This window comes from Phoenix dactylifera, chromosome 14 (assembly GCF_051530095.1).
Source record: "Phoenix dactylifera cultivar Ajwa chromosome 14, Ajwa_hap1_PhDact_Kaust_v1.1, whole genome shotgun sequence".
NCBI lineage: Eukaryota > Viridiplantae > Streptophyta > Magnoliopsida > Arecales > Arecaceae > Phoenix > Phoenix dactylifera.
Window position 1 is genome coordinate 26,939,230 of NC_143203.1, and position 12,133 is coordinate 26,951,362.

Genomic DNA, 12,133 nt, shown 5'->3' on the forward strand with positions numbered 1-12,133 from the left:
ACCAGCTTAAGTTTGTATTCAAGATACTTTCATATCAGTAAAGTTCAAATAAAACAGTTTCAATGAGAAATGGTAACATCATACCAGCCAATTAAACCTCTTCATCTGTTTACCACTGTCGATCAGATATCAAAGATGTCGACCAAATACTTGAATAACTAAATTTTTGTTAACCCTTAAATAATTAATAAGACTAAAGGACAGAATATTAAAGGCAATAGCAAAAGCAGCCAGAACCAGAGCACAAACACATAGCATGTGCTTAAAAGAGTAGCAATTATTCTGGGTATCAGCATTAAAAGTATCAACAAAAAATCCATGGGCCATCTCTATAAGGCCACATAGAAAGTGAAAATTTCAAACTCAAATGTTCACCAATCCAGAAATCCTACAGAACCTAGGAAAAGCTAATATGAAATGAGACCCCCTGCCCGAAACAGAAACTTCCTAATCGACCTCCTCAATCTTGGGACCTGCACCACTTCCACCAGCAGCAGGACCATCTTCGGCCATGCCACCAGCCATATCAGCACCTGCACCCTGGTACATATTGGCGATAATCGGATTGCAGATGCCCTCCAGCTCCTTCAACTTGTCCTCAAATTCATCAGCCTCAGCTCGCTGGTTGCTGTCCGGCCAATTGATGGCCTGCTCGATTGCATCCTCAATCTTCTTCTTGTCAGCTGCAGCCAGTTTGGACGCAATCTTATCATCCCTAATGGTGTTTCTCATGTTGTATGCATAATTCTCCAGTGCATTCTTGGCCTCCACCTTCTTCTTGTGCTTCTCATCCTCAGCTTTGTATTTTTCAGCCTCTCGAACCATCTTCTCAATTTCCTCCTTGCTCAGCCTACCCTTATCATTAGTAATAGTTATCTTGTTCTTCTGCCTGGTGTCCTTATCCTCTGCTGAGACATTCAAAATACCGTTGGCATCGATATCGAAGCAGACAGTGATTTGAGGTACGCCCCTCGGAGCAGGCGGGATCCCAGAAAGCTCAAATTTCCCTAGCAGGTTGTTGTCCTTTGTCCTTGTCCTCTCCCCCTCGTAGACCTGGACCAAGACACCAGGTTGATTGTCAGAGTAGGTGGAAAAGACTTGCTCCTTCTTGGTGGGGATGGTGGTGTTCCTTGGAATCAACACTGTCATGACTCCTCCAGCAGTCTCCAATCCAAGGGAAAGAGGAGTGACATCCAGCAACAGAAGGTCCTGCACTTTTTCATTGCCCTCACCACTCAAGATGGCGGCTTGAACAGCAGCACCATATGCAACAGCTTCATCAGGGTTGATACTCTTGCAGAGTTCCTTCCCATTAAAGAAATCCTGCAGCATTTGCTGGACTCTGGGTATCCTGGTCGATCCACCAACAAGAACAACTTCATGGACTGAACTCTTGTCCATCTTAGCATCTCTCAGGCACTTTTCAACAGGCTCCATGCACTTTCTGAAAAGATCCATGTTGAGTTCCTCGAACCTTGCACGGGTGATGGTTGAGTAGAAATCAATGCCTTCAAATAGGGAATCAATCTCGATTGTTGTTTGGGCAGTAGATGATAAATTTCTCTTTGCCCTTTCACAAGCTGTCCTCAGCCTCCTAAGAGCCCTAGGATTGCCACTGATATCCTTCTTGTGCTTCCTCTTGAACTCCTGAACAAAGTGGCTCACCATACGGCTGTCAAAGTCTTCACCACCCAAATGGGTGTCACCAGCAGTGGCCTTCACCTCAAAAATTCCCTCTTCGATGGTGAGGAGGGAGACATCAAAAGTGCCACCACCAAGGTCAAAAATGAGAATATTCTTCTCCCCAGCACTGCCAGCCTTCCTGTCAAGACCATAGGCAATGGCAGCAGCTGTAGGCTCATTAACGATACGCATGACACTGAGGCCTGCAATGACACCAGCATCCTTTGTAGCTTGCCGTTGTGAGTCATTGAAGTAAGCAGGGACAGTAACAACAGCATTCTTAACTGTAGAACCAAGGTAAGCCTCTGCAATTTCGCGCATTTTTATCAACACCATAGAGGATATTTCTTCTGCAGCAAATTGTTTCTCCTCCCCCTTATATTGGACAGCTATCAAAGGCTTATCTCCAGGACCAGCAACCACCTTAAAGGGCCATAGCTTCATGTCATTCTGCACGGAAGCATCACTGAACCGTCTGCCAATCAAACGCTTTGCATCTGACACAATATGAACATGAAACACATGTTAGGATAAATCAACTTCTGAACTACCATGGTTAACACAATCATTTCACATAAGAAACATTTTCCAATAACATCAAAATTCAAGGAAGAATAAACATCAAAGGACATAATTGTTTTGTTAATAACCCAAAGAGTACTAACAGGAGAGACATATATTACAGGTTAATATGATAAGAATTGTTTCTTTATTGCAAAATCCACTCCCACCGATCATGGTTAAGATCACCATAAGATGCATCATGTAGTAAATATCTGGTCAACAAATCAAAGTCTATGTCTCATAATCTATTCTGATTGAATAGCTCAATCATATTTCAGAGCAATTCTTTGTCATTCTGCAATCCGATACATATAAGTCCTCTAGCCATTGATTAAAGTTGAAAGGATTCGGATTTTGTGTCGAAATTTCTCATAAAGGTGGGATTCCATTGATTATGAACTGATTTTATTTTGTTTTATTACGTAGTATGGGCTAAGTTATCATCTAAATGAATACTTAAGAAGCCCAAAATTAATTTAATGATTATATTGTTAATTTAGGCCATGCCGTCTAAATTATAAGATATGGTGAGTATTGGTGTAGGCCTAGATTGGTTAATGGGCTATGAAATGGTGGACCCATTAGCATTATACTAATTGGACTAGGTCTCCACTCCATGCTTATATATATATATTCATCTGATATGAAACCGTAAGGCATCCAAATTTCTATTAGGGAGCACCTATCAAATTGAGAAGACAGGAATCAACGAGGAAAAGGTGAGGAAGATCTATCCCATTCTTGTGTTTTCTTCTTCCGCAAGATACTGCTCCAGCGATTATCAATGACTTCTAGGGATGTCAAGATATGCTTTGTGTTCTAATCTCGTGCACGGTGTCCATGAAAATCCCACATTTTGAGATTGATTGCCATGATGAGGTTAACCATTAAGAGAAGACTTTTAGATATGAAGTGATCAAACCTTAGCATACCCATGATGACCTTTCTGGTCCTCGGCAAGGCCCCACCACTTTGATCCTAGTATATATATATATCTCTCTCCCCTCATTTGACCTACCAAAAGTTCTAACTTTCATGACTCAAACTTAGGACGAGGGGTTTCGTTCAACACCACATACAAAACCTAAAAGATCTACGTTGCAGAAGTCTGGAAAAGAATTTGGTCTCAACTGGATCATGGTGATATCAAGATTCTTCCACACCTAAACTATTTCACAGTGAAACATCTTGAGAGACAGACTACTAAGAAAGCATGGGCCATGTGAAAGTCATTCAGCAGTAAACAATCGCAAGTCCCTAACATGTACAAGCCAAGTGAAGAAGGAAAATGACAACAGTAGACAGTTTAATTCGCTAAAGAGGGAACAAGAAGACAGATAGTACCTACCAATAGAGCAGAACATAATACTAAAAAACAAAAACAAACAACACTCCGGTGGATATCAGGCTGCTCTCAGTTTTTCTTTTATCATATTCGTTTAATGTCTTGCAGATAAGGATTTAATATATGTAGCACATAATAAGATCAAACGCTAAGAAGTGACAGTATCAGAAGAAACAGATCAGAGCCGCATGAATTCTTCACTTTCAGCATGTTGATTGCATAGCTTTACCAATAATTCGAGTATAAAGATCTCGACAGATAAACCAGATCTGTGAAGATTTAGCCAGAAAGGTTTCAATAACAAGCATCAACACAACAGATATCAAATCAAGGCAATGATATACACCAAAATAATGTATCGGAGAGATCTAGCCAGAAATCAGCATTGCTTATGACAAAATTAAACTTAAGGAACAGTAGATTTAACAACATTCAAATGAGATGCATTTTTTAACCGCAAATTCCACCCTAAAAACTCGCAATCGAGAAAAAGGGTGGGGAATGAAAGAGCTTAAACTGAGATCGTAGGCAGAGAGAGTCTCACCGAAGACGGTGTTGATGGGGTTTATGGCAACCTGGTTCTTGGCGGCATCGCCGATGAGCCGCTCGCTATCGGTGAAGGCGACGTAGGAGGGAGTAGTCCGGTTCCCCTGGTCGTTGGCGATGATCTCCACCCGATCGTGCTGCCACACGCCGACGCACGAGTAGGTCGTCCCGAGATCGATCCCGATCGCCGGACCTTCACCCTTGCCTGCCATGGATCTCGGCAAGGAATGAACGAAGAAAACAGGTAAGGAACGAGACGTAAGAAAACCTTGGAGAAGAGAGGGAGAACGGAAAGGATCGGAGATTTGGAGGAGCGAGGAGACCCTAGTAGGTTCTTGAAGGGTACCATTGAAGGAGAGCGGAGATAGGCGGGTATTTATAGCTTTTTCTAATCTAAGGATGCGTTTTTTCTAGAACTTTCTGGTGGGACCGTCAGGCCGTGTCCGAGGAGAACGAGCCACGGGGGAAGATTCCTAAGATCCTCTAGAACTCGCTGGAATGTTCCGGGAGAAGTTTTTTTTTTATTTTGTTTTTGGTGGGGGGGAGGGGGACTAAAATATTTTCGTGTCATCTAGTTTTGCATTTTGGAAGATATTTTAGTGCATGGATGGTGTCTTAATAAAAATTCTTATTTAACCATTATTAGGATTGATATCTAATTACAACAGTTGAAATCAACTGTTTGAGGGCCTTTCACTGGGTGGAGATAAAAAAAAAAGTATGGTCTAAAGGCATGGTTGGGATCAGGTGGATCCAAAAGGTTCGAGAGGTGCTGGTTTGGAACGCCCCTTACTTCGAGGTATCTGGATGATGGTGAGAAATGGAGGAATCTTTTAAGCCAAGCATGTATTTAGAGAGGCCAACAAAGCTGCAGATTGGATGGCTGCCTATGTGGCCAGCCATGCCAGAAGCCTATGTAGGCCAGAGAGGGGGAGTTACCTCGGGCACTCCGTGATTTGTTGTTTTCTAGCTTTATTGGATATATTCATACACATAATATATGAAATACCTGCTTTAGCCATACAAAAAAAAGAGGTATGGTTGGGCAAATACCGACCGGTATGTTTTGCTCAATGAAAAGTAATATATCAAAAAAAGAAAAGGTGATATCATAATTGGAATGGTTCAAAATTGTTCATAAAAATCTTATGAGAAAGTGATGTCAGAAAGAATTTGTTTTATTTGCAGCTTTTTAATCCAGGCAATGCGAGATTTATCTAAAACACATTGGATCCTCTACTAACGTGGCATGACGTGATTGGTCTTATTCACGACAAGTCGATCTGAGATATTTGATAAAATTGGAACATACAGAGAAGATTAGCATGTCCCTGCGCAAAGATGATACCCATAAATCGAGAAATGGTATCGGAGCGAACTCGGCTCGTAGTTTATATGGACTAGGAGATACTACAATACAAATTAATAGAGACTAACTGCGAAGCCGATCGTGGTGCTTATGATTAGATTTGAATGAAGTTAAACTCTTAGCCCGACAAAAATGTTAAAGATTAAATGGAGGAAGAATGTTAGGATCTGTGCAAGCATGTATTTAGTTCTATATTAATTATTTATCGAAGAGATATTGGATATTTATACATAATTAAGGAATCCAAAAAAATGTCTTTTGATTAACTATTTTGGTGAGATCTTTGTTAAAAATGATCCAAGAAAGTAGGGTTTCGTGAGGTAGCCTCTTGGAGAGGAGTGAGAGTCAGGGTCCAAGTCTTCTCCTTACCTTGGACCAGCAGCAACCGTCCAATTAGATCGGGCGGCCCACCACAGTTCTCGGAACGTTTCAGAACCCTAGAATCTCACGTATACAAGCCAGTGCAACCTCGCCCTCCTCGTTCTCTCCCTCTCAGAAACCCTAGCAGAGTAATCCCGCTCGGTTCTCTCGCTCTCGTCTTCTCTTCTTCTTCTTGTTGTCTCGAGCGTCGGAGTGTAAAAGCACGATCGGGTGGAGATCATCGCCAACGATCTGGGGAACCGCATCACCCCTTCCTACGTCGCCTTCACCGACACCGAGCGGCTTGTTGTCGACGCCGCCAAGAACGAGGTTGCCATGATCCCCACCAACACCATCTTCGGTGAGTTTCTCGCCCTCCGATGTCTCTTTTCTTCGATTTACTGTTGGTACATTGAGTAGATCTGTGTTCATTTTCGCAGATTTCTGTTATGTCGATCTTAAACGTATCAGATCTGTGATCTGGTGCGTGTTTTATGAGGTTGATTTGAATCGCGTTGATGTATCTGGTTCTATTTGGTTCCCTGAATCTTTTCTTTCAATATCTGATCTATTAATGCTTTTTACTAATTAAAAAAGCGATTTTTTTGGTTCCCAACTATTTATTGGCGGGGTTGATTAATTGTTAGTGCTTTCTATTAGTTAGATCCACATCATGTATTAAAGCAACATTTGTGGGACCGAATTCTACATTATTTAGCCTGCATAATCTTTATTTTCATCTCGTTGTGGCTCAATTCATGAAATTGTATTTTATTCGTAAGATGCTATATTTTTAAGTAAAAGAAGAAAAAGTCAAATTGTTGAGAAAGAGAAAGAGGAAGCTGCATGAAAATCTAATTATTTTATAACAACGAGATCTGCTTTTCAATCTGAAATAGTTCTTTATATACAAACAGGTTTGATGGTGATACTAAAATAAATTGATGATGGTAAAGCAAAGGATAGAGTACTCTAGCAACACTAGCAAACAATCTTATTGGAACATTAAAGTTTTAGTTTTTAAATCCGTGTACTCTCATGCTTCTCTGTGTGATTTCACATAGAAACCACCGCTCGCTTGTGCAAAACTTGTATTGAAGAGTTAGAAAGGTGTCATATAAGCTTAATCTTTTTTGAAACTTATGATGCCCTAGTTTGTCTAACTTACAGGAAATCGTCATATTGGAAACATGTTTCACCCTGTTTATTTAGGCGTGCATAAATTCTAAGCGGATGTACACGTGGATAAATGCTAGACTTCACTTTGCCAATTCCAGAACCTTTTTTCTAAATTTTTCAAATGCTTTCAGTCTGCCTTGAATATGTATTTAGGTTCATATTGGGAATCATATTGAACATACTGTTATAGCACTAAATTTGTATTGCTGCGAGATGAAATATTTTGAGAAATTAATTCTCACTCTTCCTTTATGGTCATATCAACTTTTTTTTCTCCCTGTAATAGTTAGCATTATTAATTTGTCCATTTTTATGCATCATAGAAGGAAAATAACGTAAATTTTTGCAAGAATGCCTCAGTTCGGAAGCTTGCATAAATGATCAGAAGAGGGAGCCTTTACCTTCACACAGAGAAAGAGAGAAGTCTTTAGGCCTGTTTCCATTAAAACAAGGAGTTTAGCATGTCACGTGTGGGAATTTGCAATTTCTTAGGTTTTATTTTGGCTTTTATGGGGGCTGCATAGGCGAGGCTCTACCGATGTACCCAGCACTTCAGATGCATAGCTGTACAGAACATTGGGTTTAAGTATTTTTAGGTTGGGCAGCAACCTGTAACCATGGTTTTCTGTCTGATGTTGACCCAACTGTGACCTGGATTAAGTATGGTTGACCTGGGTCTGGTGTTCTTTGCCTGATTTATTAGCACAATGCAATTTAATGCTCTGTCGTGTTAGGTCTACATTGGACAATAGCTCTCCATCTGACCCAGACACAGATTTGAATTTGTAACATGGATCTGACCTGGTTTTGTATTTGGTGAAATAACTATGTTTGGAGCCAGACCTAATTGACAGTTTCTATGTCATATTCTCTTTCCTTTTTCATTTTCTTGTTCTTTTGCTGTTTGGGTGGGGAGAGGGTTGGGTTGGGTTGGTTGCGTTGGCCAGACAATTTTTTCATGCCTTTAGATGCCTAAAATCTACCATGGTTCTAAGGGAGACATGATCATGGGTGCTGTCCATGGAACCAGTGGTTGTGCAAGCACTGAACATCCAGTGGCAATAGCATCTTGATATGAGTATATTTTTTTATAATTTAAACTATGCATGGTCTTTTTAAAAAATAATTGTCATTTTACCTCTTGCTGCCCGTGCGCTTTATATGTACATACACACATACATATTGAGGACGTTGGATTTCAAGATACTAAGAGCAAATGAATCGAGAGCATTGGATATCAAGATATGTAGGGTGAATGGTTGTGATGCCGTATGATCAAAGTGCATCTTTTTATTTAATATATGATAGGATAGATGGCTATATCATTCTCAATTTTTCAATGTAGATTCACTAAAAAAACTCTTTGCTTTGGTTTATGCAGTGTTTTTCCTTCTGTTTCTTAGTGAAATACGGAGGCTGAATAAATGCTAGAAGATGTGTGTATGTGTCTATTATACCTATCTATAATAGGAAATTAAGTATCAGGTTTCTCTGTGTATCCTTTATCCTGTTACATGTCCCCTCTTCCAATGTGGCCTCTTCCAATGTGGCTAGTGTTTTCCAACCAAGAAGTTGAGAAGCGGTTCTTGCTTACTAACATTTGACTCTTTATAGTAGTCCATTTGTTCATCAGGTAGTGGAGGAAGATAACTCTAAGGATGTATTTGGTATTGCATAAAAAGTCTTTTGGACTTGTAAAGCAAAAAAAAACATTTTCTGGAAATATAAATGTTTGGTATCATTCTTTTTAAGGTACTTCTACAAGAACAGAAGTTACAAGAGTGCTTTTAGGAGAATTCTAGCTTTTGGTTTCTCCTCTTTTTATAAAGCAAAAGCAACACCAAACATGCCATAAGTGGAGTAACTTTTGTAGTGGGGTCCAAGTGGATGGTGAAGGGGGCGTATGGGGATGGTCCTAGGTGTCCATGTCACATATAGAATAGATAGGGTTTTGAAATAGCAAACTATAGATAGTCATATTTAATTAATATTTTCTTCTTTGGGGTCTATGAGTGGAAGTCTTTTCCATCAAGTTGTTTGGATTTTGACAACGGCACATCTCCAACCCAGCTCAAGTCAGCTATTGCCTTAATCCCATTCTAGTTGGATTTGGCTACATGAACATTAAGTTTTTTAAAGATGTTGAGATATCAAATTCTTCCTTATTACTACATCCAATGTGATTTTTTGGTCTATCTTTATTTGTTTATCATTACTTTTAAATATATTAAATCACTTATTTATACTGATGCATCCCATTGCCTACATCGTACATGTCCAAACTATCTAAGTCGTTCTTCTCTCAAGTTGTCCTCTATAATGCTACATCCATTTATGGATGACTTCATTTCTTATTCTATATTTCCTTGTATTATCTAATAGAGAAAATTATCTAGGAGCAGGATAGATTCCATAAAATTGTCTTGTGACATATAAGATATATTATAGCTTTTTAAGTGTTCAATAAGCTGAAGTTGGGTTATTTTGAAAAACTAATATGCCTACGGTAATATTTCATCTTGTCAAGAGCACCATTTCCATATCTGATAAGAGGTTACCAGTGCCCTTGATAGATAGTGGTCTTGACATTGTGATACATCTTGATTGGGGAAGTTGTTTAGTTAGTGCACGTGAATTGTTTCTACTGAAGTTAATTTTATGTCATCTTTTATAATTCAGAATATCCTTAAACTAGAGAATTAGGCGTACTGGTTCTGAAATTTTTACCATGGTCAAGATAGGCCCTTGTGATGCTGCTTTTTTCTTTTGCATTTGAAATAAGCGTATTTCTTATTTGGATCTTTTTGCGTCCTTCACATGGCATCTTTTTAGGCTCATTGTTGTTTAGGTTTTTTTTTGCCTTATGACACTGTTCTTTGCTTCGCAGATACCAAGCACTTGATTGGCAGGCGTTCTCTGATGCTTCTGTCCAGAGTGATTTGAAGCTCTGGCCCTTCAAGGTTATTGCTAGCCCTGGGGACAAGCCCATGATTGTTTTCCAGTACAAAAGGTGAGGAGAAGCAGTTTGCGGCAGAAGAAATCTCATCTATGGTCCTAATGAAGATGCGCAAGATTGCAGAAGCCTACCTGGGATCTACTGTCAAGAATGCTGTTGTCGCTGTACCTGCCTACTTCAATGAGACTCAGTACCGAGCAACAAAGGATGCTGGAGTTATTGCTGGCCTAAATGTCATGCAGATTATTAATGAGCCAATAGCTGCTGCTATTGCTTATGGTCTTGATAAGCAGTGTTGGTGGGAAGAATGTTCTTATCTTTGACCTTGGTGGAGGCACCTTCAATATGTCGCCCCCTACTATCGAGGAGGATATCTTTGAGGCGAAGGCCACTGCTGGGAACACCCACCTTGGTGGAGAGGGCTTTGAGAGCTGCTTGGTGAACCACTTTGTCCAAGAGTTCAAGAGGAAACACAAGAAAGACAACCACGGAAAGCCTAGGGCTCTTAGGTGGCTGAGGATATCCTGTGAGAAGGCAAAGAGGATCCTTTCATCTACTGCACAAACCTCAATCGATATCGATTCCCTGTATGCGGGCATTGATTTCTACTCCGCCCGAGCCAGGTTTGAGGAGCTTAACATCAATCTATTCAGGAAATGTATGGAGCCCGTGGAGAAGTGTCCATGATGTTGTCCTTGTTGGTGGATCCACAAAAATTCCTAGGGTGCAGCAGTTGTTGCAGGACTTCAATGGGAAGGGGTTATGCAAGAATATCAACCCTGGCGAGGCTGTAGCCTATGGAGCTGCAGTCCAGGCTGCCATTTTGAGTGGTGAGGGTAATGAGAAGGTGCAGGACCTTCTTCTGTTGGTTGTCGTCAGAATCTTTTTTTCTTCGAAAATTTTTTTCCGTTGGACTGGAGACTGCAGGAGGTGTCATGACTGTCGTAATTCCAAGAAACACAACCACTCGCACCAAGGAGGAGCAGGTCTTCTCAGCCTACTCTGACAAGCAGCCTGGTGTCTTGATTCAGGTTTATGAAGGTGAAAAGACCAGGACCCAGGACAACAACCTCTTTGGTAAATTTGAACTCTGGCATTCCTCCTGGTCCAGGGGGCATTCCTCAGATCACGGTTTGCTTTGACATCAATGCAAATAGTATCTTGAATGTCTCTGCAGAGGACAAGACCACCCGACAAAAGAACAAGATCACCATCACCAATGACAAGGGTAGGTTGAGCAAGGAGGAGATTGGGAAGATGGTCCAAGAAGCTGAGAAGTACAGGTCTGACGATGAGGAGTACAAGAAGAAGGTTGAGGCTAAGAATGCCTTGGAAACTTATGCCTACAATATGACGAACATTGTCGGGGATGATGAGATTTTGTCCAAGCTGGCTGCTGCAGAAAAAGAGGAGGACCGAGAATGCAATTGAGCAGGCTATTGAGTGGCTGGATGGCAACCGATTGGCTGAGGCTGATGAGTTTGAGGACAAAATGGAGCTGGAAAGCATCTGCAACCTATTATTGCCAAGATGGACCAGGGTGCAGGTGCTGACATGGCTGGTGGAATGGATTATGATGCTCCTGGCGGCAGTGGGAAGATTGAGGAGGTTGATTAAGCGACCTTCCCTTTTTGGTTTCTATTTTTTGTTTCTATTTTTTGTTTTCAGGCTTGCATGCCTGGTTTTTAGATTTGATCAGTCTACTTCCAGTACTTTATTTGGCCATGGCTCTCTATATACGATGGGCCATAAATTTAATTTGTAATTTTGCCCTGTTCTAGTGTTGTAGGTAGTGTTGCTCAATGGAAAATGACTTATTTTGCTTTAGGTTTCATCTTGTTCTGTGATATCCATTCGGCGAAGTATCTTCCACGGTGTGTATCTTGCTAGGTAATGCCAGTTGTTATTGGCAGTAAAGTTTCGCTCCCAGTCATGTAACTGATGTGTACTATTTTCCTCATTCTGTGTTGCTGAAGAACTACTCTGTTGATTGCCATGACTATGTACTATTTTCCTCATTCTGTGTTGCTGAAGAGCTACTCTGTTGATTGCCATGACTAAGGAGTAGCCCAGCTCTTTGAACATCTATGTTGTTTTTATAGGTCGATGTGTAAGAATTAAGCGAACATTG

At 40.6% G+C, this 12,133-nt stretch overlaps 1 protein-coding gene and 2 pseudogenes across 2 annotated transcripts; 2 read left to right on the top strand and 1 right to left on the bottom strand.

Moving 5' to 3' along the window:
• Positions 1 to 259: 259 nt before the first annotated feature.
• Positions 260 to 4,494, bottom strand: LOC103696760 (heat shock 70 kDa protein 4-like). The gene is made up of 2 exons (XM_008778477.4): positions 4,137 to 4,494; positions 260 to 2,180 (listed from the first exon to the last, which is right to left on the bottom strand). Exons 1-2 carry the CDS (start codon positions 4,348 to 4,350, stop codon positions 448 to 450), a joined length of 1,947 nt encoding a protein of 648 aa, XP_008776699.3. The 5' UTR covers positions 4,351 to 4,494; the 3' UTR covers positions 260 to 447.
• Positions 4,495 to 5,419: 925 nt separating this feature from the next.
• LOC113461425 (U6 spliceosomal RNA) lies at positions 5,420 to 5,515 on the top strand (annotated as a pseudogene).
• Positions 5,516 to 6,080: 565 nt separating this feature from the next.
• Positions 6,081 to 11,829, top strand: LOC103697855 (heat shock 70 kDa protein 1-like; annotated as a pseudogene). Its single transcript, XR_015973088.1, has 2 exons — positions 6,081 to 6,228; positions 9,934 to 11,829. The product of XR_015973088.1 is annotated as a heat shock 70 kDa protein 1-like (transcript).
• Positions 11,830 to 12,133: the final 304 nt, after the last annotated feature.